The sequence below is a fragment of the Pituophis catenifer genome, unplaced genomic scaffold, assembly GCF_029215685.1.
Source record: "Pituophis catenifer annectens isolate HBS135680 unplaced genomic scaffold, rPitCat1.0.hap2 SCAF_10, whole genome shotgun sequence".
Taxonomy (NCBI): Eukaryota; Metazoa; Chordata; class Lepidosauria; order Squamata; family Colubridae; genus Pituophis; species Pituophis catenifer.
In genome coordinates, this window is record NW_027256890.1 from 663,025 (window position 1) to 690,506 (window position 27,482).

Sequence of the window (27,482 nt, forward strand, 5' to 3'; positions counted from 1 at the left end):
CTACTGGGCCCACCTTTTTGCCTTTGTGTGCCAAAAGTGTGAGGGGTGTGGAGGGCATTGAATTATGGGTGTAGGAATGCATGCGCAAGACACCCCCTCCCCCGTGACCCCCATTTTTGGCAAGTGACGGCAAAAAGGTTAGCCATCACTGCACTATAGAATTGAAAAAATGGGAAAAATTGTGGGGAAAAAATATAAATTGACCATGGCAGTAACATATAAAGAAAACATCTATAAAATGTTTTATAGATGGCATTTAGCACCAGCAAGATTGGCAAAAATGTACCCCAACCTATCACCTAAATGTTGGAGATGTGGCCATAAATTAGGAACATACTACCACATGTGGTGGATGTGCCCCAGTGTTAAAAAAATTTAGTAGTAAAATTAGAAGATGGCTAGAAGAGATTACACTCCAAAAGACTGATTTCAAACTGGAGTTGTTTCTTCTAGGAATAATTGATAAGAAAATGGAGAAAACTCTGTACCACATAACATTGCATATACTAACGGCGGCCAGAATTACTCTGGCACAAATGTGGAAACAGACTAATACACCACCTGAAGAAATAGTAATTAAAAAGATCCTCAAATGTGCTGAAATGGATAAAATGACAATGGAGATTAAAGAAAGAGATGATTCGGATTACCATAAAGTGTGGAATAGATTCTATATGTGGCTAGAAAATAGAAATTAAAACAAGAAATAAGAGTGTAAATTGAAATTTGATTAATTGGAAACTAAGAGTATTGAATACTGGTAAGGATAAAATACCATGTTAATAAATAGGGTGTAAATATATATAACAATTTTGTTTACAAGAATGCTTAATATGATTATAAAAGAATAAGAGAATAATTAGGAAAATTGAATTTAAAAGTAAAGATAATTGTCGATGCAGAAAGTTGTAAAATATTATATAATGTTAATTATGTTTTGTATTTTACTGTTTGGTGTATGTGTATGTTTTCTTTTCTTCTTCTTTTTTCCTTTTTTGTCTTTTTCTATTATGTTTTTGGTTTTAAAAATGTAAAATATTTAATAAAAACTATTTTATAAAAAAAAGAAAGAAATCTCAAGCCTGCAGCCTTGTCAGACATCCAAGGTTGGCACCCTTCCCCAGGCTCAAGTAGGACTGCCCGAGCTGACCCCTCTGCTTTCCCAGCCACAGGCCTCTTGTCCCTATGATTGCTGCTGCCAGTCAGAAAGGTCTCCTCCCCCGACTCTGTAGGGCCCCTTTAGAAGCCCTTCCATGAGTCTGGCAGTGAACTCCAGTGGTTACAGCAGCCAAAGCCCTTCCTTTGAGCAATCTGTGCCACCCAGTCTTACCAAATCATTTCCTAATTCCAGGAAAATCTCCATCTCATGAAGGTGGCCGCTGTTTATCACTCCACTGCAGAGAAGAACTCCCTCCATCCCCTGACTCTGCCCAGGTCTGGCAGTTCCTTCCCTCCCCCCACCCCCCAAAGGAAGCACTGTCCCTCTGCTTACCTTGATGTGGGGAGACTGCATCTTCTGATACATGTCCAGCGAATAGTGATGGAGCCACATCTCCACAAAGACCTGAGGAAGAAGGGACTCAATCAGGGGGCGAAGGGAACCCCAAAACAAGCCACCTCAGGGAGGGACAAGAAGGGACCAATCTGCCATATCATTCCCCATCTTTCCAAGACTATGATTATTAGGCAACACTTGCCACTAACATGTTTTCTGTTTACCTTTTTTTTTTAACCAATGTATTATTTGCCCTAATTATCGGCCCTAATAAGCCGAATCATACCTGCTCAAAATATATAAACTGAAGGATAGCTGTGTTTCAATTCATGGGCCCTGTACGATTAAGATCAGCTGTCCATGAAGGCGCAAAGGGGCCCTCAGCTCCAAAGGAAATGCCGCAGGGGGCCCGTGGCCCCAGGCGCAGCCACTGCAAGAGAATGGTTCTCCCTGCTCTCCTGGGCCAAGGAAAGAGCACCCGCAGCTGCCCCCAAGGTGGAGCGAGCCGCTCTTGAGGCCACCCACCTGAAGCAACGTTTCCGACCTCCAGATCTCTTGGGAAGCGGGGTCTGCATTCACCGAAGTCTGGTGAGCGACATGCCTTTTCAGAAGACTGGTGGGATGCATCCCGTAGGAGGTGAAAGGCATTGTGGGAGAGCTTTGAAATAGAGAAGGCCACGTCAAAAGAGAGCATCCAGACACACCAGCAGGAGGAAATTCAAGGCCAGAGCCAAGAAAGCACTTTATCAGGGTGTTGCCTCAAACCCGATCAGGATTGGCTCTTCTGACACCTATCAGAACAGCCTGATCTCCCCTCCAGTTTTACCCACTGAAGAATACACTGACTTTTGCTCCCATTTTTAGAAATGATTCGCTAAATGTTCCAGTTAGCACTATTGAAAAAGGCCAGAGGTGTGTTCAGTGTGCTGCTAAATCATCATTGTTCCTAGAATACATTTTAGTCAATTAATTTATTCCTATTTGCAGAAAATGAAAACAGGAACTATTTCAGAAATGGCATTTTGTAGCCCTGTTCCTGTTGCTGCCACTTACATTTTTATCCCACCTTCATTACTTAATTGGTAACTTAAGGTGGCAAACATACACAACACACTTGGTGCATTTGTGGCCATTTGCCCACTGTCAGCATCCCAGCTTGCAAATTCCTACTAGCATCCTGAAAGCCACTGGAGGCCTTTTCTTTGCAGAGTCCTAATCTGCAAGCTCCTTCCACATATTCCCCTACCCTCACCCCCAGAACTGCCTTTTCTACAGCTGCAACCAGCAGATGAGGAGAGCAGGACAGCAAACACCCACCGGGAAGCAGGTGAGGAGACCACCCCTCCAGGCTCCGAGGAAGGGATGGGAGGGACACTCCCTTCTATGGGCAAGAACCACTTCAGGTACCGGTCCACCAGGATGAAGTAAGCGCTGTTCGACATGCTGATGGGGCAGGTGGTGGAGATGCCCTGAAGCACAAACAGAAAGAGTCCTCTTAGGCTTAAGGAGTTCCACAGTTCAATCTACAAGGAGGCCAAAACTCAAAACGCTTAAAGCTTCCTTGCCACCTCGGAACAGGCAGACAACTCTCCACCTGGAGCAACAAGCCACTATTTCATCTCTACGTAACCTCAAATGGCCCACTGCACACACAATCTTATAACCCCATCTGGTATTCACAACCACCAAATGGCAACTTTGGCAAACCACAGACCAGTGCTAAAAGTGAGCAACTCCTGCAGATTAACAAGAATGCAAACTTTTCTTTGATGAGCAGAATAATTTGTTCAAACTGGAAACACCACAGAGGGTTTGGGTGAGTCATGAAACAATCACAGACCTGAGTGGCACAGAAGACGGAGGCAATATTTCCAGCATTTTAGAACAGTGGTCCCCAAACTTTCCAGCTCCGCAGACTGGCCGGAGGTTGCCGGGGGTGGGGGGGTGCAGGAGAGGGAATAGTTTTGCATGCACGCATGCCGCATGCACAACCCAGTTCCCAACAGGCTGCAGACCAGTACCTGGCTGCTGGGGAGCCCTGCTTTAGAAGAGACCTACTGGCTTTCCCACAAGAAAGTAGAGCTGATGTAATAATGAAGTGGCTTAAAAGCCCCCTAGGTAAATCAATAGTGCTCCGGCTTCTTCTCCCCTCCTTTACTATATCAAGAAGAAGAGCGGCCTTACCAAGGAAGGCCGAAGTATACTCACCCTCTGGGTAAGGAGGCTGATGGCAAAGCAGAACATGTAATATTCATACGGATCTGGCAGGAGAGTCAAGGGAGCAATTTCCTCCAAGCAAGATGGAAAAAGCAGGCAGGCTGCTATTTTATTTGATGGACTCCAGTTTTACACAGTTCTTCAGATTACTTCATTCGTAGTGCAAAAGATTCCCACACAACTTAAGTAGCAGGAGGAACCTCCAAGAGAGCTGATCTTGCTTGCTACACCTTGACCCACAGGAAAGTTCCTGGCTTGCAAGCTGTAAGGGGGGAAGGCTCTCCACCTACTCAGTGGGGAGAGAGTGGTAGTGGCCTGACAGCAGGCAGCACAACTCTAATGGCCTTCCCTAAAGCAGAGGTGGAACAGCAGAGGTGTCTGCCGGTTGTTGCAAGAACAGGACAGTCTTCCTTTATCAGGAAAGCAGGCAGCCATCTCCCCAATGCATTAGCAGGTGGTTAGCATCAAGGAAGCACCACATATAACTCATCATCATTATAAGCTTAGGAAAAATTAAGTGCTAAAGAGTTGCCAAGATTGCTGTAGGATAATAATCCCCTTTCCCTTAAAGAACCCAAGGGAACTTGCTTTGTGGTTAAAAGCAGCTGCCAATTGTCTTCCTAGTCCCAGAATGCAACTCCCTTGTCTGCAAGTTATATCCTTGCAAGAGCCAAGTGGCTGCTAAGCTCCGTGGTCAAAGCAGCAGTGAGAGCAGCATGGCGCACAACCTGATGGTGCCAGAAAAGTTTAGGCGTCAGGAGAGAGAGGGAATGGCTTCTCCTCCATTACTAGCAGCAGCCGCTGCCCCCTCAAGCCCATCACCTCACTCACTCACTGCTGTGCAGGGAAACTGCTCCACAACCACAAGGCCAAAGGATACTAAGAATCAGGTTCAAATTCAGGCCACCAGTGGGAGGGAACTGGACTTTGTTGTGATATAATGAACATTCTGGTAAAATCCGTTCTTGAATTGAAGTTTTCACTGGGCCCTGAAAAGGTAAACAAGGTGCAACATAATGAAAACACATAAAATATAGGCTAAGAATTGCCCTCAATTGTGGTAATTGGGACCAGTATTTCTACTAAGCAAAGCAATTACAAAGCACAATGTCATGTCACCCCATCACTTACTGACGGCAATCCCAGCACTTCCTGTTATTAATCATATCCCACTGGCTGTTAGGTGAGGACCCGCTCTGATCCTACCATTCCTGGTGTGGTCCCTTCGAACCTTGGGATGGGGCTGCCCCCTCCCGAATTCCCCTGCCTGCCTTATCTCTGCCCTTTTGGCTGGGCTGCACAGCGTCTCTCTTCAGCAGTGGTGGCTGTGCCAGCGCTGGAATAGCGGCCCAGGGGGCAGCAGCTGGCTGAGGCTGTTGAAGGCTCTGGGCTGCTACTTCAGCCCCAGTACTGCTGGCATCACCACTGCTGCCCAGTGGCACTGTGCAGGGTGGCCAAAAGGGGGGTGGGAGATAGGTAGGTGGTGGTGGGGGAGTTGGAGAGCAGCTCAGAAAGTTCATCGACAAATAGAATTTCCATGCACGGAATTAAGAACTCAAGACTCCCAAGCTCAAACCTCTGTACAGCTAGTCCTCGACTTACAACAGTTCATTCAGTGACTATTCAAAGTTACATTACTGAAAAAAGTGGCATATGACCATTTTTCACTTACGACTGTTGCAGCATCCCCATGGTCATGTGATCCAAATTGAGATAGTTGGCAACTGACTCACATTTATGACAGTTGCAGTGTCCCAGGGTCACGTGATCCCCTTTTGCGATGTTCTGACAAGTGGAGTCAACAGGGAAGCCAGATTCACTTAACAACCGTGGTACTAACTTAACAACTGCAGTGATTCACTTAACATCTGTGGCAGGAAAAGTCGTAAAGTGGGGCAAAATGCACTTAATAAATGTCTCATTTAGCAACAGAAACTTTGGGCTCAATTGTGGTCGTAAGTCGAGGACTACCTGTACTGAGCTTAACATCCCTCTAACATCACCTCCTTTCCAGACACTAACAGGAAGGTGGGAGACGGGGAACTCGTATCTGTATTCCTCAGCTTGGAGCTTGTAAACCAACTTCATCATCGGGCCTCTGCAAAAGAAAGAAAGAAAAAAGCCAAATGGATCCCTGGGGATCTTCCATAACGAGTTTTGTTTTTACATTGCTACTGTCCGACATGGACATTTGTGTGTCTTCGATGAGCATTATCACCTAATCAAACCAATGGATGATTTCCGTCACAGATGTAATAAACTGGGGCCCAATTCTCCAGAAGGGGCTCCAAGCGGCATGGATACAGACAGGGCTGAGCCAACTCACCCGGGGGATAGGAAGTCCAGGGCCACGTTGTACTCGGTGTAGTTTGTTCTGCCTTGTAGGCAGCGGAGGTTCCACCCGGAAATGATGCCATCTAAACTGCCAAAAATGTTCTCCACCAGCCAAGGAAAGATGGCATGCAGTTCCTTTGCAGAAGAAAAAAGCCATCAGAAAAGCCACTGCTGGAACCAGAGGAACGAACGGTGGCTTTCCCCAGACCCACCTCTCGTACCCTGAACCACTTCCTGCTCTGGGGAGAGCCAGGGTCTCCTTGCTGGTGGACAGAAGAGCAACAATTGCAGAAGACAGACAAATCCCGACAGTCACTTCACACTCCGGCTTCATTTTTATTTATAATTATAATCACACACACATGCAAAGGTCCTTACTTAATGACAGGCAGGATTCGGTTAACAGCAACAGTGACTGCTGGGATTGCTGTTGCTAAGCGATATGGTCACAAGATGTCAAGCTTTACAACCACATTGCTTAATGACGGAAATTCTGGTCCGAATTAGCATCGTAACTTGAGGACTCTCTGCATGTGTCCATGTTTGTCTTCAGAGCTTCACTAAGCTCTTTCTTGGCTTTTTCTGCTGCCCTCACTCTTCTCTCCTCAAATGCAGCTGCATCCCCTTCTCTGAGACTCTCACCCACCCTGGGATCCTACTGCTCTGAGTTGGCTAAAATCCACCCTTTTGAAGTCCAATTCACATTGTTCCCATTTGTTTTACAAGCAAGATCTCAAGCACCACGGGGATCCTTTTCTTCAAAGGTCCTGCTATTTCCACTTCCGCAAACTTTCCCCTTAGCATCACTTGAAGGATAGTTGATCCTTGTGACTTCCTCAGCCCTCTGAAAAGCCCTATTCAAGTGGACCATGACTTACAGAATTAAACTGTACTTGTAACTGTTTTTTTTTTTAAATCCCTTTCCGGTTCTTTTTCATGGCCTGGAAGGGCGGATGAAAATACCACTTAAGTCCACAGGCTCTTGAGCTTATTTCTGATTCTTTGCAGTATCATCCGTCTCTGCATGCATGTGGGAAGCTCTAGAAATTGTTCAGTCAAGTCCCTGATCTTGCTTCCCTGCAGGCAACACCCTTCAGAAGCCAGTGGGCACAATCAACCTAACTTGGGGAGAATTGTTTGCAGGATCAGTTTCTGTTCTTGTCTGCCTTGCGAGGTAGCCCAGATAAGAACCCCCCCAAGAAGAACTAGTACTAACTTTACTGCAAGGTTACATTAACAGAAGCAAGTCTGAAAGTTGCACTCTCACCTCTTGACCCTTCCAACTAATTTTTATTGGGTTATGGTCTACTCATAAATTTGGTTCAATTTCAATCTCTTGTACATTTCCACATAATTCCGAATTCATCCAAATCATATCTATTCTGGACCATGATTTATGCTTATTGGAATAGAATGTATATTGTTTTTTCCCGTTTCATTTCTCTCCACTATTCTCTCCAATAGATAATTCTTTTATCATTTTAATCAATGTTTCTGGTAAAGTCCTTCTATTTTTTTAATTAATTTTACTACTTCTGTAGTCCAGTTCATTATTGACAATTGTGTTGAAAACTCCCAAGATACAAATATTTTCATATTTTATTTCTAGAACCTTTTTGCGAAGTTGCTTATAAAACTTCTCTTGTCCAGTATTTGGTGCATAATAAATTAAGGGTTCGCTTTTGATACAGAGTCGCCTCCAACATCAAAATTCTCCCTTCTTCATTATTAAAAATTTGTTTGGCATTTATTGTTTCTTTCACCTAAAGTACTACCCCTCTTCTTCTTCTTCTTCTTTTTTTTTTTTGCTGTGGTAATGAATAGAATAATTTTACCAATTTAGAATATTCCAATAATTTATATTGTTATCTCTTGAAGTGCTATTATATCTAATTTTTGCTTCATTAATTTAGAGAATGTCTTCCTTTTTATTGAATTCAGCCAATTAATATTGATTGATAACTTTTATTTCTTCTTGCATTCAATTATTTATATCTAGGTTTTATAGTCTAAGTTGCTCTTACTTCTCTAGGTTCTTTCACTATTGCTCCCTCTTGTTCTAAATGTTTTTTTTTTCTCCTTTTCATCCTGTATTTGTTTTGGGTATCTTCCTCCTGTTATTAGTGCTTCTTGGCTTTTATATACTTGCTCTCTTGTTTCTTGTTCCTCATCTACAGCTAAGTAATTCTCATAAAAATCCGTTGCCTTATCCAGTGAGTCCAATCGGTACCTTTTTTCTTGCCAGGTGACCAAAATCCCTTTGGAAATCAGCCACCTGAAGTTTACATTGTGTCTAACCAAGACTGAAGTGAGGAAGTGATACTGTTTTCTTAGGTCCCTTACTCTTCTGGGAATATGTTTCAGAACCACCAACTGTTTACCCTTATATACTAGTAGTTCCTCTCTTGCTCTATGCAGTATCTCATCCCTTAATGATTTTTTTACTTGTCTTATATGTACCTCCCTAGGAAGATTGTTTTTTCTCGCATAATTTGTATAAATCCTGTATGTTTCATCCAATTCCATATCCATCTCATTTGTCTGTGCCAAATACCCTTGCTAACAATTCTTTCATTAATTCTGGTAAATCTTCTCCTTTTTCCTCTTCTGTTTTGAAACCTTAAATAATGGACAGCTTTTTCTGTCTCTAACATTATTCTTTATTAGTCTGGGTCAGTTGATTTAAAATCATCTACCTGCTTTTTCATATGTTCTGTTTTCTCCTCCATTTTTTGAATCTTTTCTTCACTTTCTAGTATCCTTTGTTGAAAGGTCTCTAGTTTTTCATCCATATTCTGTATTTTTTCTTTCAACTCTCCCATATCATTTCTCACTTCTCCTATATCTTTCCTTATCTCATTATGACTTTGGGTCATAATTCTTGTAATGCCTGTAATAACGTTCATACCTCCTTTTGTGATGAGTTAGCTTTCTCCAACTGTAAGACACTTTCAACCGACCTCTGATTAGAAGGGCTAGAAGATATTGAGGCCTGTGTCGAGGATGCCTTTTTACCTATTTTTGTTATGTTTAAAGCCGACATTTTGGCAATTAAATTTTTTAGCCAGTAATTATTATCACCTCCCCTAGTCTTCCCTATAAGCGTAGGCCACCCCAGAATTGACCACCTAGAATATTCCAGTACGGTGAATATCTCCCCGCATTAGTACCCAACAGTAATAAAGACAGTAGTAGTATCACGTATCCAAATATCAAAGTATGACAGCACTATATTAGATCCCACCTTTTTTTTTCGATCTGAGTTCAGTCAATCAATCATTTCCCAGAGTCTAGTCAGTGTTGAGGATCAAACTCAAATCAGAATCAGTTGATTATAATAGCTCAAAACCATCCACTATATCTCCAATATAGTCTTTTCCTTCTGTTCCATAAGCATATAGTTTTATATTTATAGTTTCATTAGTTTTATAATCCATAAGGCTCGCTATCTTACCAGTTGACCATAAAATAAAAGTTCTTTTCTCTTCTGTTCCAGTTCATTCAAGCTATTTATAATCCACCAGGTTTCAGTAGCTTCTATTTCTGTTGCAGCTCCAATCTTATTTTCCCTCAAAATTTTCCTACATGGAATATAATCCTCTAATTGTTCCTTGTCATCAGGTATTTTATTTTCTAAAGTTGTATACCTTTCCCCCTCCACCCCCCCATCTTTAAAGTATCTATTTTCCTTCTGGTATATTCCACCTTGGGTCACTAGATGGCAGTCTTACTCCTTTTTCCTATCCACTCTCAAAATGAAATATCTTCACCTTCTGTAATTAAAGGAAGTTTTAGCAATGACAGAAGATCCACTGGTGAGAAATATTTTAATTCTGCCTTTAAAAATATAGTTAATCCAGTCTTTCTCTCAGGTTAGTGTTATTTAGCTCTTGTTTTACTTTCACTTCACTGGCAATTTGAATTGCTTCAAAACTTTCCTTCTAGAGGGAGCTAAGATGGTAATTTCCTTTCTCTTTCTTTCTGGAGCCTCCCTCCTCAAACAAAGATAATTTAGCACGTTTTGTTTACCTCTGGATAGAGATTGTATCATCCTTAACTAGTGCACTGTCACTTTTCCGCTACTTCACCGCTTGTTTTTTCCGATTGCTGGAGCTTCGGTTCGGCCATGACTGGCTGACTTCTTCCCCACCTGTCCAGAAAGTATCTCCAGATCCAGCTAAGGGGACCGCCGTCCCCTTGCAATCCACAGGTGCCTTTCCAACTTAGTCACCCCTTCAAGGTGAACATTTGGCTCCAATGAGCTCCAGGGCAGCAGAAAACAGCTGATTACCACGGATTTCTTCAGATCTCCATGGATTTCAGCTGTCACTCGCCCCGGTTACAATAGGAAGTCCTGGTTAAAAATCTTGATTTCAAGGTAAAATATGAAAGGGTCTCCTCTTAAATTCCCTCTCTGAACTTTCCAGGCAATGTCCTTTTAGTTCTCCCTATTCATCCCTTGCCTTAGCCTGAAAGCAGTAGGGCCTGTTCCCTTGAAAGAAGAAAAAATATATTACCAGAGGCCCTGGCTAGGGGCAAGCTTCCTACCTTGGCAGGAAAATCTTCAATGATTGTCGTGAGATCATGGCACCTCTGAGCAAAAGGCTTGTTCAGACAGTCAGCCTTTAAATTAGCCTGTTTCAAACAGAAAAGAGAATCAATCAATCAGAATAGAGCTGGAAGGGACCTTCGATGTCTTCTAGTCCAACCTCTTGCTCAAGCAGGAGACCCTATCAATTCACTTTTCTGAGATAAAGCAATTAAACTATTTAAATCTTTAGCAAATGTTTCTTTCATAACACAATTACCGTACTGATTGATTTCAACATTTAAACAACCTGGAACTACAGCAAATATGAATTGGATGAGAACTGTAGCGGCAATTCTAATTCTTAATTGAAACAGAATTTTACACAGAATTATGTTTTAATTCCACTTTTCTACAAGAAACCACTTAAGCTGCTGGTAAATATACCCTAAATATGCTGTTAAAATACAATATAAGTCTTAATTAAGGCTTCCAATTGAGGCTTTTTTTTTTTTTTACAATAACTCCATTGCTAATTCCTTATAGCAGAATCAGGGCTGGTTTAAGGCAGTCTGTACGGTCTACAGCTGTACTGGGCTTGGCAAAGGGGCAGGGGGCACCATAGACCTCAAAATTTCCTGCTGATAATCCTCTGCGGGAGACTCATGTCCACTCTCCTTGTGAGCCAGCAAATGCATAGACTTTCTGCCTCCCCTTTTTATACAGTAGAAAAGAAACATCAGAGAAAAGTGTGCTGCTTACTTTGTCTGAAAATAAAGGAAGAGGTGCAACATAATATTATGCCAGAGACCCAAGACAAGTTTTACTAGCAGCAGTGCTTATTAGCTAGCTTATCTAAATGCCAAATAAAAAGTTGCCTATAATTCAGGGGGGAAATCTGACCAAGATGATCAATAAAGCATAGATATGACAACTATCCTGCATTCAATATCCAGTGTCACTGCAATGTAAGAGAAGCAGCAGTGGGCGATTCCCTGCTGGGAAGAACTGAAGCCACAGCCTGTAGACATGACATGACAGGAGAAATAATGTCTTTCAAGTCTGCATCCAGGACGGTACAGGCTGCCTCAACTCTTCAAACCTTCCTGGTGACTGACACAGATCTTCAGAGACAACAAGGCCCTGGGTAAGAAGGGGAAACTAAGAGGGCAAGGACAGTTTTTGTCAATCCTTTCAGTTGTGCATAATAGCTTATGAAGGACCAGATCTTGAAAGTGAAGAACTGGTTGCACAGATACGTTTATTTTTATTTTTATTTTATTTTATTTTGAATTTGTATACCGCCCTTCTCCCTGAGGACTCAGGGCGGTGAACAGCCAAGTAAAAACATCAAGTACAAATATTAAAATACAGTTAAAATATACATATATAAATTTGGCCCCATTAATTAAAAACAATAAACAAAACACTTAAAAACACTTAAAAAAAAAATTAGGCCAGCCCGGCTTGCTGGAAAAGGAAGGTTTTAAGGGCACGGCGGAAGGCACCGAGGTCTTGGATTCTCCTTATCTCTGGAGGCAATTGATTCCAGAGGGTAGGTGCCCCCACCGAGAAGGCCCTCCCCCTGGGGGTCACCAGCCTGCACTGTTTGGCTGATGGCACCCCGAGGAGGCCCTCTCTGTGGGAGCGCACGGGTCGATGGGAGATTGTCGGTGGCAGCAGGCGGTCTCGAAGATAGCTAGGCCCTATGCCATGGAGCGCTTTAAAGGTGATAACCAACACCTTGAAGCGCACCCGGAAGACCACTGGGAGCCAGTGCAGCTCGCGCAGGAGCGGTGTTACATGGGAGCGCCAGGCTGCTCCCGTCACTACCCGCGCTGCTGCATTCTGGACCAGTTGGAGCCTCCGGGTGCTCCTCAAGGGGAGCCCCATGTAGAGAGCGTTGCAGTAGTCAAGGCGAGAGGTGACGAGGGCATGAGTGACTGTGCACAGGGAATCCCGATCAAGAAAGGGCCGCAACTGGCGGATCAGGCGAACCTGACAAAAGGTCCCCCTGGTTACAGCTGTCAGATGTTCCTCCAAGGACAGCTGCCTATCCAGGAGGACTCCCAGATTGCGAGCCCTCTCTGTGGGGGCCAACGACTCGCCCCCAATAGTCAGTGATGGAGTCAACTGACTATATCGGGATGCCGGGAGCCACAGCCACTCAGTCTTGGAAGGGTTGAGCCTGAGCCTGTTCCTCCCCATCCAGATCCGCACAGCCTCCAGGCACTGGGACATCACTTCAAGGGCATCGTTGGGGTGGCCTGGGGTGGAGATGTACAGCTGGGTGTCATCAGCGTACTGGTGGTATCTCACCCCAAAGCCACGGATGATCTCGCCCAGCGGCTTCACATAAATGTTGAACAGGAGGGGCGAGAGGACCGACCCCTGAGGCACTCCACATATAAGAGGCCTTGAGGTCGACCTCTGCCCACCTGCCAACACGAACTGCGACCGGTCGGAGAGAAAGGAGGAGAACCACCGTAATACGGTGCCCCCCATCCCCAACTCTTCCAGCCGGTGCAGCATGATACCATGGTCGATGGTATCAAAAGCCAGTTACATGGTCGATGGTATCAAAAGCCAGTTACTTCCCAGTGCAGCCAAGAATGGTTGCATCCCCACCATGGACGGTGTTACTTACATGAAGGGATCCTGGAAACAGATAGGCTGCACTTCACAAAGACCAGAAAGGTGTTCTGGATCAGCAAGTGCTTCCCCAATTTCATTAGATAGATAGTAAACCAGAGCAAAAGAATGATGGTCAGACCCCAGACCCAAATCTGGTGCCAAGGCTAATTTATCTGCCAAACATATTGTGTTCTGAGATTAACAACACAGGAGACAAAGGGAGAAATCTGAGGGTGTGAGGAGACTTAAGAGACTGGCACTGAAACCCACAGGGGCTACTACTCACAATTTCAAAGGTTTCTTCAGCAATATAGACAATATGCAGAACAGAGAGAACTGGAAATCCCAACAGGGGAAACAAATATGTTGCAGGCTTTAACTGAATCTTGTTGATATGACACTTGACTGGGACACTGTCATCAAAGGTTACAATTTGTTTTTAAAAGGACAAGATTCAACAGAAAGAGGGAAGGGGGCAGGGTTGCAATGCACTTGTCCTCACAGAATCTAACAACCTGGACTATGGAGAGTGTTTGAGTAACACTTCAAAAGAGCAACAAAAGTGATACTATCCCAGGTGTATATTATGCACCATTTGGGCTGGCAGAAGATAAACACCAGGCCTTTCTAAATTGGATGATCAGCCTTTCAAAGAGACACGTGTGGGGGATTCCAGTATGAGGGGTTCTTGGAGCTCTCTGAGCTTGGCTGCTTTCTTGCAAACGTTTCATTACTCAAATTAGGTAACATCATCAGTGGTAAAAGGGAATAAAGTTTGCTCTCTGGGACTAGCACTGATGGTGATGCCTAGCTTGGGTAATGAAAGGACTGCAAGAAAGCAGCCAAGCTCAGAGAGCTCCAAGGACCCCTAATTTCAACCCTGACCTACACATATTCTCCAAATGTTATTAGATTGCAATATTCCTACCATCTGCTGGGAATCCAACTCTGCCAAATGGTATATGGTCTCCTGCTTGAGCAGGGGGTTGGACTAGAAAGCTGAAAGGTTCCTTTCAGTTCTGATTCCAAGAGTCAGAGGTTTGACAAATTTTTCTACTCTCCTGCTAACAACTTCATTTATAAGATCCTAGAACTAAATGTCAACAAAAGGCAGCCTGAATAACCAAAGAAAATACAAGACAGTTACCAGAAGTTGTAGAGATTGTATTAACCAAGGTTTGTGAGAACGTATTTTTGGTGGTTCATCAGAAACAAAAGGAAAGAGGCTGTAAATCTCGGGAGAAGAAATGGATGAGCTGGTAACTTTTATTTTGAATTGCATGTATGCTTTATTAGTATTTTATGTGTATGAACTCTATTGTGTACATTTTTAAGGCGGAGAAGGCAAGGCACTTCTACCTCCTTTTTTACTCTGTCTGAATTTTTAAAGTATATTTTTCTGGGTCCCAGGCTGCGCGTCTATTGGGGTGAAGGAGAGTCGGTCTGTGCTGGGGAAAGAGCAAAAACCGAGCCGTGGGGAGAGCAGCGGAGGGAACTGGCTCCCTTCGGCCCGAGAAAGAGAAGGCGGAAGGAGCCCTTCTCGGGGAGGAGGCGCCAGAGAGGCTTCCTTTCTTGGCCAGGAGGCCAGGCCCGAAGGCAGCGGTTGGCGGAGACGCAACTCGGGCCGGCAAGAGCGGCCTGCAACAGCCTCCTTCCCCGGGAGCTCTCCCGGCTCCCAGCCTGCATTCAATAAGCCCCCGACTCGCCCGCCCGCCCGCCCAGCTGGGCTCTGCTCAGGGCCTGCCCGAGGGAGGGAGGGGGCCGCCCCCAGCCCCACTCCCCCCAAAAGCCAGCCGGGCGGGGCCTCCTGTGGCTCTTGGAGCGCGGCTTACCAGCAGGTAGCTGGGCAGAGGGAAAGGCGGCGCGGCCGGCTCGAGGTTCTTGGCGCGGCTCGGCGCGACCCTCATGGCGGAGGAGCAGCGGCCGGCCCTCTGCGGCGCGCGGGGAAAACGTCACTGGCCGCGCTCCCGGTGACGTCTCCCCGAGCGCGCCGCTTCCGGTGGCTGCAAGGCCGTCCGCCTAGAGAGGCCGCTCTGGTGGCCCTCCTGCGGGGAAGCGGCTGGCCGAGGGCCCGAAGGAAGCCTGGAGGGGAGGGGGATCCGCAGGCCCGGAGCGCTGCCGGCTGGGGTCTCCGCCTGCCAGGTCCTTTTCCCATAAAGGAGATGTTCGCTTGTCAGCCTGGCAGGCAGCCACATTTCCTTCTGAAGTTCGGGAAATGTTAACTTCTAATCAACCAAAGACATTTTTAAAAATCCGGAAAGCCTCTCTTCAGCAACAGTTGGGAGCGTATTCTGGAAGTCCCTGAATACACATACCACAAAATTAAGAAAGATGCTATAAACAGGAATGGGGTTTTTCTGTTGCTCGGTTCTCTCGTGTGACCCAGTGCCTTGTTCTTTAATGACTTGCTTTTTGACCTATTGTTTTTACCAAATGTCTGTAGCATTTGTTTCTGTACCCTGCAAAATGACTTGATCCCCATTAATAATTGCCTGAATTACTTGATTTTTAATTTTGAGTTGGTTAAAAAAAACACCTTTGCATAGGTAAAAGTCTTTTTCTCTCCCAAATTCAGGGAATAGATCCTAACTTTGGCTGCCTAAGCTTCAGTGCCACAACACCTTTGAGAGAGGCCAGGGATGGAGTGACTAAAATGGGGCATTTTGTAGCAAACAAATAGAAGCATAAAATGTACAGGCAATTTTGGACAAGCTGCTTGTTAGAAACTTGTGTCAGACCATCACCATACAAATTACTGGAAATCTATTGTTCTGGGGTTTTTCTCTTCTCCCTCTTGCACTCTGGAGAATCATTTCCCCAAAATCCTGCAGGTCTGTGGTACTGGTAGTGGTGGAATTGCAACACTTCTCTTAAAGGAAGGGAAACAAAGATGGCCAGCTGAAGAAAGTGACCTTCATTCTTTAAAGGGTTCTACTTGAGTTACCAATTAACAGGCTAGCATTTTTCCCACTTCTGCAATTGAGCCTTTACACTACATGGCTAAGAGACAATAGCAAGAGTGGATCCATTATAACTGAGGTGTCTGTGATAGCTCTATGGCAATACCATTCAAAATCTGAGAGAGCAGGAGAATGACAGAAAAGCCGTGTGCACACAGACACTGAACAGGATCTGAGAACTTTGTGAATGCCATGTTATGAGGGAGATGCTATCAGTGAGGGAAATCCCTTACTCTTGTTCCTATATTCCTCCTTTGCTACTGAAATATTGGCACAAAGTGGCTGTTCTGGTTCTGAAAGGGGAGAAATGCAGCTGGATGCTGAACCTAAATAGAAAATGCTGTCTTTTGCTCCTGAAGGGAAGGAAGGACATACTTCTAAAAGTAGTTTCAAAAATGGCCAGCTCAAGCAGCAGCCTGTGTCAAACGTTGGGGTTATTGCAAGGAGCCAGCTGCCCATGTTGTTTCCAGCTGCCTGGCAGCTGAGTACAGAAGGAGAAGAGAGAGCCCCGCCCATCACCCCAGTTCAACATGAGTGGAAACTGTGGGTCCCTGGCTGGGCTCAGGCAATTGAAAGAAGGCTGGTAGGGGGAAATCTAGAAAGTGCAGCAGGACCCCAGTAGAATGATGCACCCTGCTTGCCCTTCTCGAGATCCTGGCATGATGCCAATACTACCTGAATGCCACTGGTCCAACAGTCTGGAGAGAACATCCCCAAAAAGTGCCATATGTGCATTGTGAACATGAGCTGGCAGAGCTCCCCAATGATTGCAATCAATCAAGAATTAAATGAACAGCTGGAATGAGTTGGAGAAATAGCTTTCAATTCTCTGGCATCTGTAATCTCTACATTTTATTCTCTAATGGAAATTAACAACCAAGAGTTCTGAAATGAGCTGAACAATGTGGCCCTCTGTAGGCAAAGACTTTACGTGCACAATGGAAGCCATTGCTTGGCTGTATGAGACAGAAGCATATTCTGGTTGCTTTTTTAAAAAAGTGTCACAAGTCTAATGTCTATTTCTGCCAGAACAACGGGCACAGTGGGCACCATCAAGGAGACTGTTAATTAGGGCATCTTTCGGAAACTTGACAGAGACAATGGGCTGCAGTTCAGTCCAAAGCCTGATGTTTTGTTCTTCACAGCGACCATCCTGGTGCTTTGGGAGGCTTATAAGCAGGAGCTAAGACCTCTGACTCCCCTGTAATTCTTGTCTGCCATGATTATGGGATTTGGAGACCTGCTGACCAGGGAACATCTGGTTCTTGGGTTTGAAATGCTTGCTCTTATCCATAGCGAAATGTTTCAAACCAAAAAAAAAAAAGTCCAGTTGCCATGACTGAACTTTCAGACAATTCTACCTGGATGCCTGAGAATCTTGGAACTAATTTTGAGCCTGTAGCACCAATAGTGTTGTACAAAAAGCTGTTTGAAAATGACTTCCACAGAAGTGGAATGATGTCCTTTGCTTTCTTCAACTTTAAATCTCCCACTTGGCTTTGTTGACACTGGTCACAGGAGAGAACTGAGCAATAGAAAACCCCATTCCAGTTTATAGCATCTTTCTTAATTTTGTTGTAAGTGTATTCAGGGACTTCCTTCCTTTCCAATTGTTTCAAGTACAGAAAGGACAAGAAAGCCTAGTTTTAAAAGAGACCACTGTTAAATACCTCTAAATCCTTTCACTTTTTCCCAGTCTAACATATTAAAAATTGCAATCTAAATCTCCAGAAAATTGCAAGACCTGGAAACACGGAGAACTGGAGATGTGTCAAAGGATGAGGAAGAACAAAACTGGTGAATTTCTTCTATCTGCTTTGAAAAAACAGGATCTTAGTAATTCTTGACCTTTGAGTCAAACTTCAATCCCAGGAAAGATGTTCCAGCAGATAATGAAACAGGACATTTGTAAGGATACTGAAAACAATGTCATAACTTCAAATAGTCAGTCTCACTTGGCCAAAATCAAATCACCAGAGACAAATTTTGCTCCTTTGATTCTAGTGGATAAGGATGTATTCTCTCTTGATTTCAACAAAGGTTTTGACAAGGTTCCAAATGAGATTTTCCTTAACAAACAAGAGTATTTTGGATCACACTACAGTAAGCTGGGTTCACAACGCTTACAGAATCAACACAAATAATTTTATATAAAGTTGGAGTACAGTCAACTATTCTATGGGTTCTATGGGAATTAACCTTGCAGCCAGTATCGTTCAACATTTTTATTAATAATCGGATGGTCTATTTATACGTTGCAGATGATAAAAACCTGAGAAGTTTGGCCAACATATATGACAGAATGAGATTGCAGCCCAAACTAGGGTTGAGAAGAGCAAGAAAGATTTGGATGTGGTTTTGACTACAAGCTGGGTTGTGTCAAGGGAGGTCATTATTCCTCTCCACTTGTACAGCCAAAATGGAGGGGCTCTGGATCATTCCTCTGTCTACAGGGTCCCAGCTTTCCTCCTCCAGCTTGTGCTGACCAGTTGGGGTGGGGCTGATTTGCCTGTTCACTTCCACAGCATAGCAGCTTCATTTCCACTGGCCAGAGCCTTCTTCTGCATCTCCCGGCTCCTTGTTCCTGCTCCCCTTGGGAGGCTCAACAGAAGGCTTATGGCCAAGTACTTCTTTCTCCTTCCTGCAGTAAGAAAAGGGTGAGGAACATGCAGAGAAGGGGGAACTGGGTGTTGCACTCCTATCATATGGATCTGAAGTAAACCATATCCCCAAGGGACAAACGCAGCACCACATCACCAGGTCTGCCTCTTTGGGGCACGCAGGTGACACACAACGCGCATAGGAAAGCCGAGGAACTAGCAGTGTGATGCTACTTGCATTGCTCTGATTGCCCTTCCTCTCTCCTCCTTCCCCCCCCAGATCCTGCTGCACATTCCTCCCTGCTTATTTCTGCCTCCATTTCCCCTGACCTTTTCCTTAATCAGAACCATCACTGTTGCTCTTATGCTCTGTGAAATGCTGATAATTATACTAGTACCCAAAACAAGTAGTGAAAAAGACCAATATGGATGCAAAGCAAACATTAAACAGGAGGAGGTGTTGGCAGTGATTTCAAGTTTTGTTCCCCCTCCCCCCTTATGTGTAAAGAGAGGGCAATTAACTGGGTTCTGTTGAGGTGGGGGAGGAAACTGACTAGCAGCTGGGCAACATATGTACTGGAAGCCAGACAAGCAAGCAATTAAAGCCAGCTACTTCCTTGTCCCAAAGGTGCTTTTTCAAGAAGCATGTTGGAAGAAAAAAGAAGCCTTTCACTTTAAGGATTGTTGGCAGAGTTTTCCCTTCTTGAATTCAAAACTCCCGAAATGATTGGAGGTCAGCTGCTTGAGAGCAGAATTAGTTTATTGTTTATAGAAAGCAGGCAAGATACATGCACAGTGTTCCGAGGCTAGCCTGTTTGAACTGTAAGAAAAACCCTTTTTTATTTCCTAAAAAATCTTTAGATTTTCTATGTGACCCTTTAAAGTCTTTTGAAATTCTTTTGATTTAGCATGTGAATCCTTTGATTTGTGTGTGTGATTGTTTTATGGTGTTTAAATCCTGCTTTTTGTAATTGAATCCTTCCGTCCTGGATCTGGCAAATAAGTAATTGTTTTATAGTCCAATCTCTGTTTTTCTTAGCCCTTTGTAGTTGTTCGTTCCCTATAATCAATCACAGCCCCTGCTGTGTTCATGCAATTGATTAACGAAGTACTGCATGAGCACTGTATAAGGGGGTCCTGGTCTACTTGGACGACACTCTTATCTACTCTGAGAACATGGATGACCATGTGAAGTTGGTGTGAATGGTCCTGAAAAAACTCAGGGCTGCTGAACTATATGCCAAACTTTCTAAGTGCGAGTTCCACCAAAGCAGAATTGACTATCTTGGATATCGCATATCGCATGAGGGGATAGAGATGGACCCTGGAAAGGTTCAGGCCATATTGGAATGGGCTGCCCCACACACCCGCAAACAACTACAGAGTTTCCTGGGATTTGCGAACTTCTATAGACAGTTTATCCCCTCGTTTGCAAAAATTGCGCTGCCAATAACAAATCTTCTGAAAACTAAAGGTGAGGTAAAACCAAGGCCCTCACGACCTCTTGAATGGACTATGGACTGTCAAGCAGCATTCGAAAAGTTGAAACGATTGTTTGCTGCTGGACCAGTTCTCAAACATCCGGACATGATAGAACCTTTTGTAGTACAGGCTGACGTGAGCGACGTGGCCGTGGGAGCAGTACTTCTGCAGAAGAACAAAAAAGGGGAATTAAAACCCTGTGCTTACACGTCCCGTAAATTGTCAGAAACTGAGAGGAGATGGGCCATATGGGAAAAGGAAGCTTTTGCAGTGCGATGGGCATTGTTAACGTGGAGACAATTTCTAGAAGGAGCAAAGCACCCTTTTGAAGTTTGGACTGACCATAAAAACCTGGAGGTGTTGAAAACACCGCGTAAGCTGTCGCCAAAGCAAGCTCGTTGGGCCCAGCACTTCAACCATTTTAATTTCACTCTACGATACCTTCCCGGTGGAAAGAACTTCATGGCGGATGCACTTTCCAGATTGCCTCAATACAACAGCACTAAGGAGAAAGTGGTTCGTCCTATCATCCCTTCAACACAATTAGCAGCGCCAATGACTACCAGAGCACAGGCAAAGGCCGATCCAGCCCTCTCGGGCGAGTTACTTCAGAAACTGCAAGAAGCCTTGAGAACTGACGAATGGTTTAAAACCCACTCAAATGAATGTACACTCCATGATGGTCTAGCTTGGATTGGGGCGAAATTGTATGTTTCTGCCAATTTAAGAGTAACAGTGTTACAGTACGCTCATGACGCCAAGGTGGCAGGGCACTTTGGATTTGTTAAAACTCTACATCTCATTAAAAGACAATTTTGGTGGCCTGCACTCAAAAAGGACATAGAGGCGGACTTCCGCTTGGCTCCGCTAGCCTCGAAGACGCTCCTTTACAAGTGCCCGTTCCCTGGTTCTGTTAAAGCCCCAGAACAGCCGAAAAACAGCTGCCTGGAGGCTTGGAACTCTCTCCCCAGGCAAAGGGGAGAGAGAAGAGCAGATAGGTGGAGGTTGAGGCCCCCCAAACACCCTAGGAAGGATCCTGGGGCGCGAAGGGCGCGCGCTCCCTAAAAACCTGTCAAGCCACTCCGGACCAGGGACAAAGAAGCTGCGACCAAGTCTGCCGATGGAAATGAGGGGATTTTAAGATTCTGAACCAGCAGCAGGCAGAACAAGCAAGGAGAAATCAGACTGCAAGTATCTTTACCTAACTCCGATGTTTGTAGCCTCCTTCGGAACTAACAATTAGTACTTTGCAACAAAATGGCGATTGAAGCCTGAAGGGGCGGGAGAAAGTGAAAGCCTGAGAAAGTTTTGTTTTGCTGGCAGCCCTTTGTCTGAAAAGAATTTTGTACTGATAGAAGGAGGATTTAAAAACGCTAACTAAGATTGGGACTTTTCTTGAGGAACTTTTCTTTCTGGCTTCTGATTAAAATATAAAGAATTTTAAATTGGAAATGGCCTCAAAATCTGTAAAGACTGTTCCTAGTAAAGGAACAGGAAGTGCTGGTAGCTCCCCAACTCATATTCCTAGACTGCAAGCCTCTGCCCCTCCAGCAGATCCACAGACTTTAACATTGGAGATGTTACAACAAGTCCTCCAAATTACACAAGAGAAACTTGCTATTTTGATTAATGAAAAAATTAATGAAACCAATGAAAAAATACAGGCTGTGTCAGATGATATTGCAACTCGGAATCAGCAAATTAGGGATGATATTATAAAGACATTTAAATGTTTGGCAGGCAATATTGAAATGGTGGATGATAAAGTTGAAGAAGTTAAACAATCTATGGTAATCTTGGAAAATAAATTAGATGAAGCTCAGAACAGAATTCAAAGAGCTGAAGATGATGTAGCTATGATACAATACAGAGATATGGAATTTGCTTTAAGATTTAGAGGGGTGAAGGAGAACAAACAAGAGAATTTGAGAGAAATGATGTCTGAGGCATTGGCACCGTTGGTGGGGGAGTCAAAAAATGATCTGGGCTGGCAGATTGACAAGCTGTATCGCGTTAATTCTTGGGTTGCCAGACAGAAACATTTACCAAGAGACATTGTGATATACTTCAATACAAGGAGAGTACGCAATGAAATTCTACAGGCCACTTTTAACAATAAACTTCGGGTTGAAAGCCAGGAAGTGATGACAATGAAAGAAATCCCCCCCTAAGATTTTGAGAGCCAGAAGGGAGTATGCATTTCTGGTGGATGAACTGAAAAAACGCCAGATACAGTATAGATGGGAGGTGCCAGTTGGATTGGTGGTGACCTATTCAGGAGAGAGGTATCAGTTTAACACAATATGGAAGGCAAGAGATTTTTATATTAACGTACTAAAGGCTGGCACACCCAAATCACTCAAATCACCAGAGGGCAAAAGAAAGAAGGATGTGATGGAAGGTGAAAAAGAAGAGCTCCTGACAGTAGTTCAGGGGGGAGTTTTGACAGGCAAAGGAGAAGAAACATTACAAATTCAGATGGCTGTTCAAGAGTTGGAATTAATTGATTTATCGCAACCCAAGGATCAAAGACAGACCAGATCGGTGACAGCTAAGCTCAAAGAAGTATCAAGACAGCAACAATTCCAGATGGCAACTCAAGAAACAATTCAAGAATCTACCAAGACAGAAGCAGTGGGAGGAGCAAGACCTAAAGGTCAAATGAGACAAGACCACCAGAATCTGCTCCAATTGCTTCAAGGGCCCAAAGATGGGAACTAGATTTTTGACTTGGAATGTTAATGGTTTGAATTCTCCACAGAAAAGAAGAAAAATATTTCATTATCTTAAACAATTTAAAAATGATGTGATTTGTTTACAAGAGACTCATATAAGAGTACAAGACCAAAAATACCTGATAAATGCAAGACTTGGTACACACTATGCAGCAGCAGCACCAGAAAAGAAAAATGGTATAGTCATATATTTGAAAAGAGACTTAGTTGCTAAATTAATTGAAGCAGATGACCAAGGAAGATTCTTAGCGATAGAACTTTTAGTTAAAGGAGAAAAAATACTTGTAATTGGAGTCTATGACCCGAATCAACAACAAGAAATTTTTTACAATTTGCTACACTCGAAGTTGACACAATGGGCATATAAAACTTGCATCCTGTTGGGGGATTGGAATGGTGTCTTGGATATTAAAAAAGATAAGAAGGGACCTAAACAAAATGTTTTAACAAGAGCAAAATTGCCCAAAGCGTTTTGGGAGATGATGGATGATTGGGAGCTGAGGGATATTTGGCGTGAAAGAAATCCGGAAGAAAAAGATTTTACTTTTTTCTCAGACAGACATCAATCCTTTTCAAGGATTGATTTTATTCTAATTACTAATGATCTTTTATCTAGGGTGAAGAACACGAAGATTTGTTCAAGAATATTGACTGACCACAATCCAGTTTGGTTGGAATTGGAGTGTGGAAAAGGGTCTAGAGGTTAAATGATAATTTGTTTAGGTATGAAGAAAATGTAAAAGAATGTAAAAAAATTATGAAAGAATTTTTTGTTATGAATATGCAAAAGGGTACATCTATGGAAATGGATTGGGATGCAAGTAAAGCATATATGCAAGGAATTTTGATATATTTGAATAATAAACATAGAAAGAAACGGGGCAAAAAGGAAAGAATTAGAAGATGAGATTAGTAAACAGGAACAGGCTTTAATAGTCAATCCAACAGATAAGAATATTAAAGAGGCAATCAATTTATTGAAAGGTCAATTTAACATGTTAATAGCACATCAGGTGGCAACTAACTTACAATATGCAAAACATAATACTTTTTATAATGCCAATAAACCAGGCAGGTGGTTAGCATATCTTTTAAGGAAAAAGCAAAAATCAAGGACAATAGAGAAAATAAGATATAAGGGTAAGGAGGTTTATGAGCAACAATTGATTAAAAAATCTTTCCTAGAGTTTTATTCGAGGCTGTATACTGGTGATAAAATTAAAGATATAGATATTTGCAGAAGGAAAATATTTATACAATCTCAAATGAACAGAGGGATAGTTTAAATCCACCGGGGTGGCGGTGGAAACCCCCAGACTTATTGTTATGGGGGATTTTAACCTGCCATCTGCTGGTGAGATGTCGGAGACGGCTCGGGAGTTCATGGCTTCCATGACGGCCATGGGCCTGACCCAGGTAGTTCAAGGCCCCACCCACTTGGGGAATCACACTCTGGACTTGATTTTTATCTCTGATCAGTGGCTGAATGATCTAAGAATAGGGGATATAGACATCAAGCCCTTGTCATGGTCTGATCATTCTCTCCTTCACATGGACTTTCAAGTCACTTCCACCCACCGCAGGGAGACGGAACCAACCAAATGGTTCCGTCCCAGGCGCCTGATGGACCCCGAAAGGTTCCTGATGGAGCTTGGGCCATTTCCTGAGACTCTGGCTCACGACTCGACTGAGGACCTGGTGGTCGCCTGGGACAGGGCGGCTACTGGGGCCTTGGACCGCGTTGTGCCTTTGCGGCCTCTGACCCGATGCCGATCTCGTCTAGCTCCTTGGTTTTCCGAGGAGCTGAGAGAGATGAAGCGTCGGAAAAGACGCCTGGAGAGTGATTGGAGGACAAGCCGATCTGAATCTGACCGAACACAGGTGAGATCTTATATTAAGATCTACCTAGTGGCGATAAGAGCGGCGAAGTCTAGCTACTTCTCCGCTCTTATTGCATCTGCAGAGAACCGCCCAGCTGCGCTGTTTAGGGTGACCCGCTCCCTACTTCAGGTGGGGGTACGGGAAGATCCCTTAAAGGGTCGAGCTGAGGATTTTGTACAATTCCTGCATGATAAAGTCGCTCAGATTCGGGAAGGCCTGGACTCCGATTGGGTAGATCCAGGGGAGGAGACGGGGGCAGGTCTTGAGAGCGTTATCTGGGAAGAGTTTGACTCTGTGGCTCCTGAGGACGTGGACAGGATTCTGGGCAAGCTTAACGCTGCCACATGTTTATTGGACCCGTGTCCCTCCTGGTTGGTACTGGCCTCCCGGGAGGTTACACGAGGCTGGCTCCAGGGGATTATAAATGCTTCCCTGAGTGAGGGTGTCTTTCCCGCCGCCTTGAAAGAGGCGGTTGTGAAGCCCCTCCTCAAGAAGCCTTCCCTGGACCCGGCTATATTACCAAATTATCGTCCAGTCTCCAATCTTCGCTTTGTTGCGAAGGTTGTTGAGAGTGTGGTGGCGCGACAACTACCCCGATACCTGGATGAAGTTGTCTATCTGGATCCGTTCCAGTCGGGCTTCAGGTCACGATACAGCACAGAAACGGCATTGGTCGCATTGGTGGATGATCTCTGGAGGGCTCGGGACAGAGGTTGCTCCTCTATCCTGGTCCTATTAGATCTCTCAGCGGCTTTTGATACCATCGACCATGGTATCTTACTGCACCGGCTGGAGGGGTTAGGAATAGGGGGCACTGTTCTTCGGTGGTTCTCCTCCTTCCTCTCTGACCGTTCGCAGTTTGTGTTGGCAGGGGGGCAGAGGTCGACCTCGAGGCACCTTATTTGTGGGGTGCCGCAAGGGTCAGTCCTCTCACCCCTTCTGTTCAACATTTATGTAAAACCGCTAGGTGAGATCATCCGTGGTTTTGGGGTGAGTGTTCATCAGTATGCTGATGACACACAGCTATACATCTCCACCCCAGACCACCCCAATGATGCCCTTGCTGTGATGTCCCGTTGCCTGGAGGCCGTGCGGATCTGGATGGGGAGAAACAAGCTCAGACTCAACCCCTCCAAGACCGAGTGGCTGTGGCTTCCGGCGTCCCGGTATAGTCAGCTGGTACCATCACTGACAATAGGGGATGAGATCTTGCTCCCCACAGAGAGGGCCCGCAACTTGGGTGTCCTCCTGGATTCACGGTTATCTTTAGAAGATCATTTGACGGCCGTGGCCAGGGGTGCCTTTTATCAGGCTCGCCTGATCCGCCAGTTGCGTCCCTTTCTGGATCGGGACGCCTTGCGCACGGTCACTCATGCCCTAGTTACCTCCCGTATGGACTACTGTAACAGTCTCTACATGGGGCTCCCCTTGAAAAGCACCCGGAGGCTCCAACTGGTCCAGAACGTAGCCGCGCGGGTGATTATGGGCGCAGCTCATTACGCCCATGTAACACCTCTCCTACGTGAGCTGCACTGGCTCCCGGTGGTCTTCCGGGTGCGATTCAAGGTGTTAGTTATCACCTTTAAAGCGCTCCATGGCTTAGGACCTGGGTACCTACGAGACCGTCTTTTGCCACCAATAGCCTCCCACCGACCAGTTCGTTCTCACAGGGAGGGACTACTCAGGGTACCGTCAGTCAAATTATGTCGACTGGCGACTCCCAGGGGGAGGGCCTTCTCTGTGGGGGCTCCAACCCTTTGGAATGAACTGCCCCCGGAGATACGGAATATCCCTGATCTCCGTGCTTTCCGCCGTGCCCTCAAGACCCTGATGTTCCAACAGGCAGGGCTAAACATACAAACATGCAAATGATTTTTTAAATGTTATCTAATTCTGGGTTTTATTTAATTGACCAAACTAAGTAACAATTTTAATTAGCAATTTTATGATGTTTGTGTGTCTATATTTTTCTTGACTGTACACCGCCTTGAGTCCTACGGGAGAAAGGCGGTATAGAAATATAATAAATAAATAAATAAATAAATAAATAAATAAATAAATAAATCAAATGATAACTTCCGAGGAAATTGTGTTAGCAATTAAGCAATTGAAAGTGGGTAAAGCTCCTGGGACGGACGGTCTGATAGCTATTTATTATAAAACTTTACAGGAGGAAATGGTGGAACCATTGAAAGAATTATTTAATAATATACAACAGGGAGGAGAGGTGCCTCCAACTTGGAAGACAGCATTTATTTCGTTGATCCCAAAAGAAGGGCAAGACAAAACAGACCCTAAAAATTATAGGCCGATTTCATTATTGAACAGAGACTATAAGATTTTTGCTAAAATTTTAGCAAATAGACTAATGACAGTTATGCAGCAAATGATTAACCATGATCAAACTGGATTTATAAATGGTAGACAAATGAAGAGTAATGTAAGGCAAATTGTTAACTTATTAGAGTATCTGGGAAGGAACAACCAGGTCCCTGCAGTGCTAGTGTTTTTGGATGCTGAAAAAGCCTTTGACAGATTGAATTGGCAATTTTTATTAAAATTAATAGAAAGGATGCAATTTGGAGAACAATTTGTACAATCTATTAAGGCAATATA

General features: G+C 44.3%; 1 protein-coding gene across 2 annotated transcripts in view; it reads right to left on the reverse strand.

Annotated features, from left to right (window-relative positions):
- The window catches only part of SMPD4 (sphingomyelin phosphodiesterase 4), a 35,784-nt gene extending 20,669 nt beyond the window's left edge, over nt 1-15,115 (reverse strand). For both annotated transcript variants that reach the window (XM_070950776.1, XM_070950775.1), the window contains exons 1-9: nt 15,041-15,115; nt 10,595-10,681; nt 6,039-6,181; nt 5,735-5,810; nt 4,593-4,701; nt 3,704-3,756; nt 2,813-2,964; nt 2,021-2,153; nt 1,493-1,564 (exon numbers count right to left, since the gene is read on the reverse strand). In XM_070950776.1, coding sequence (XP_070806877.1) covers nt 1,493-1,564; nt 2,021-2,153; nt 2,813-2,964; nt 3,704-3,756; nt 4,593-4,701; nt 5,735-5,810; nt 6,039-6,181; nt 10,595-10,681; nt 15,041-15,115 — 900 coding nt within the window. The remainder of the gene's footprint in view (nt 1-1,492; nt 1,565-2,020; nt 2,154-2,812; nt 2,965-3,703; nt 3,757-4,592; nt 4,702-5,734; nt 5,811-6,038; nt 6,182-10,594; nt 10,682-15,040) is intronic.
- Between the last annotated feature and the right edge of the window lie 12,367 nt (nt 15,116-27,482).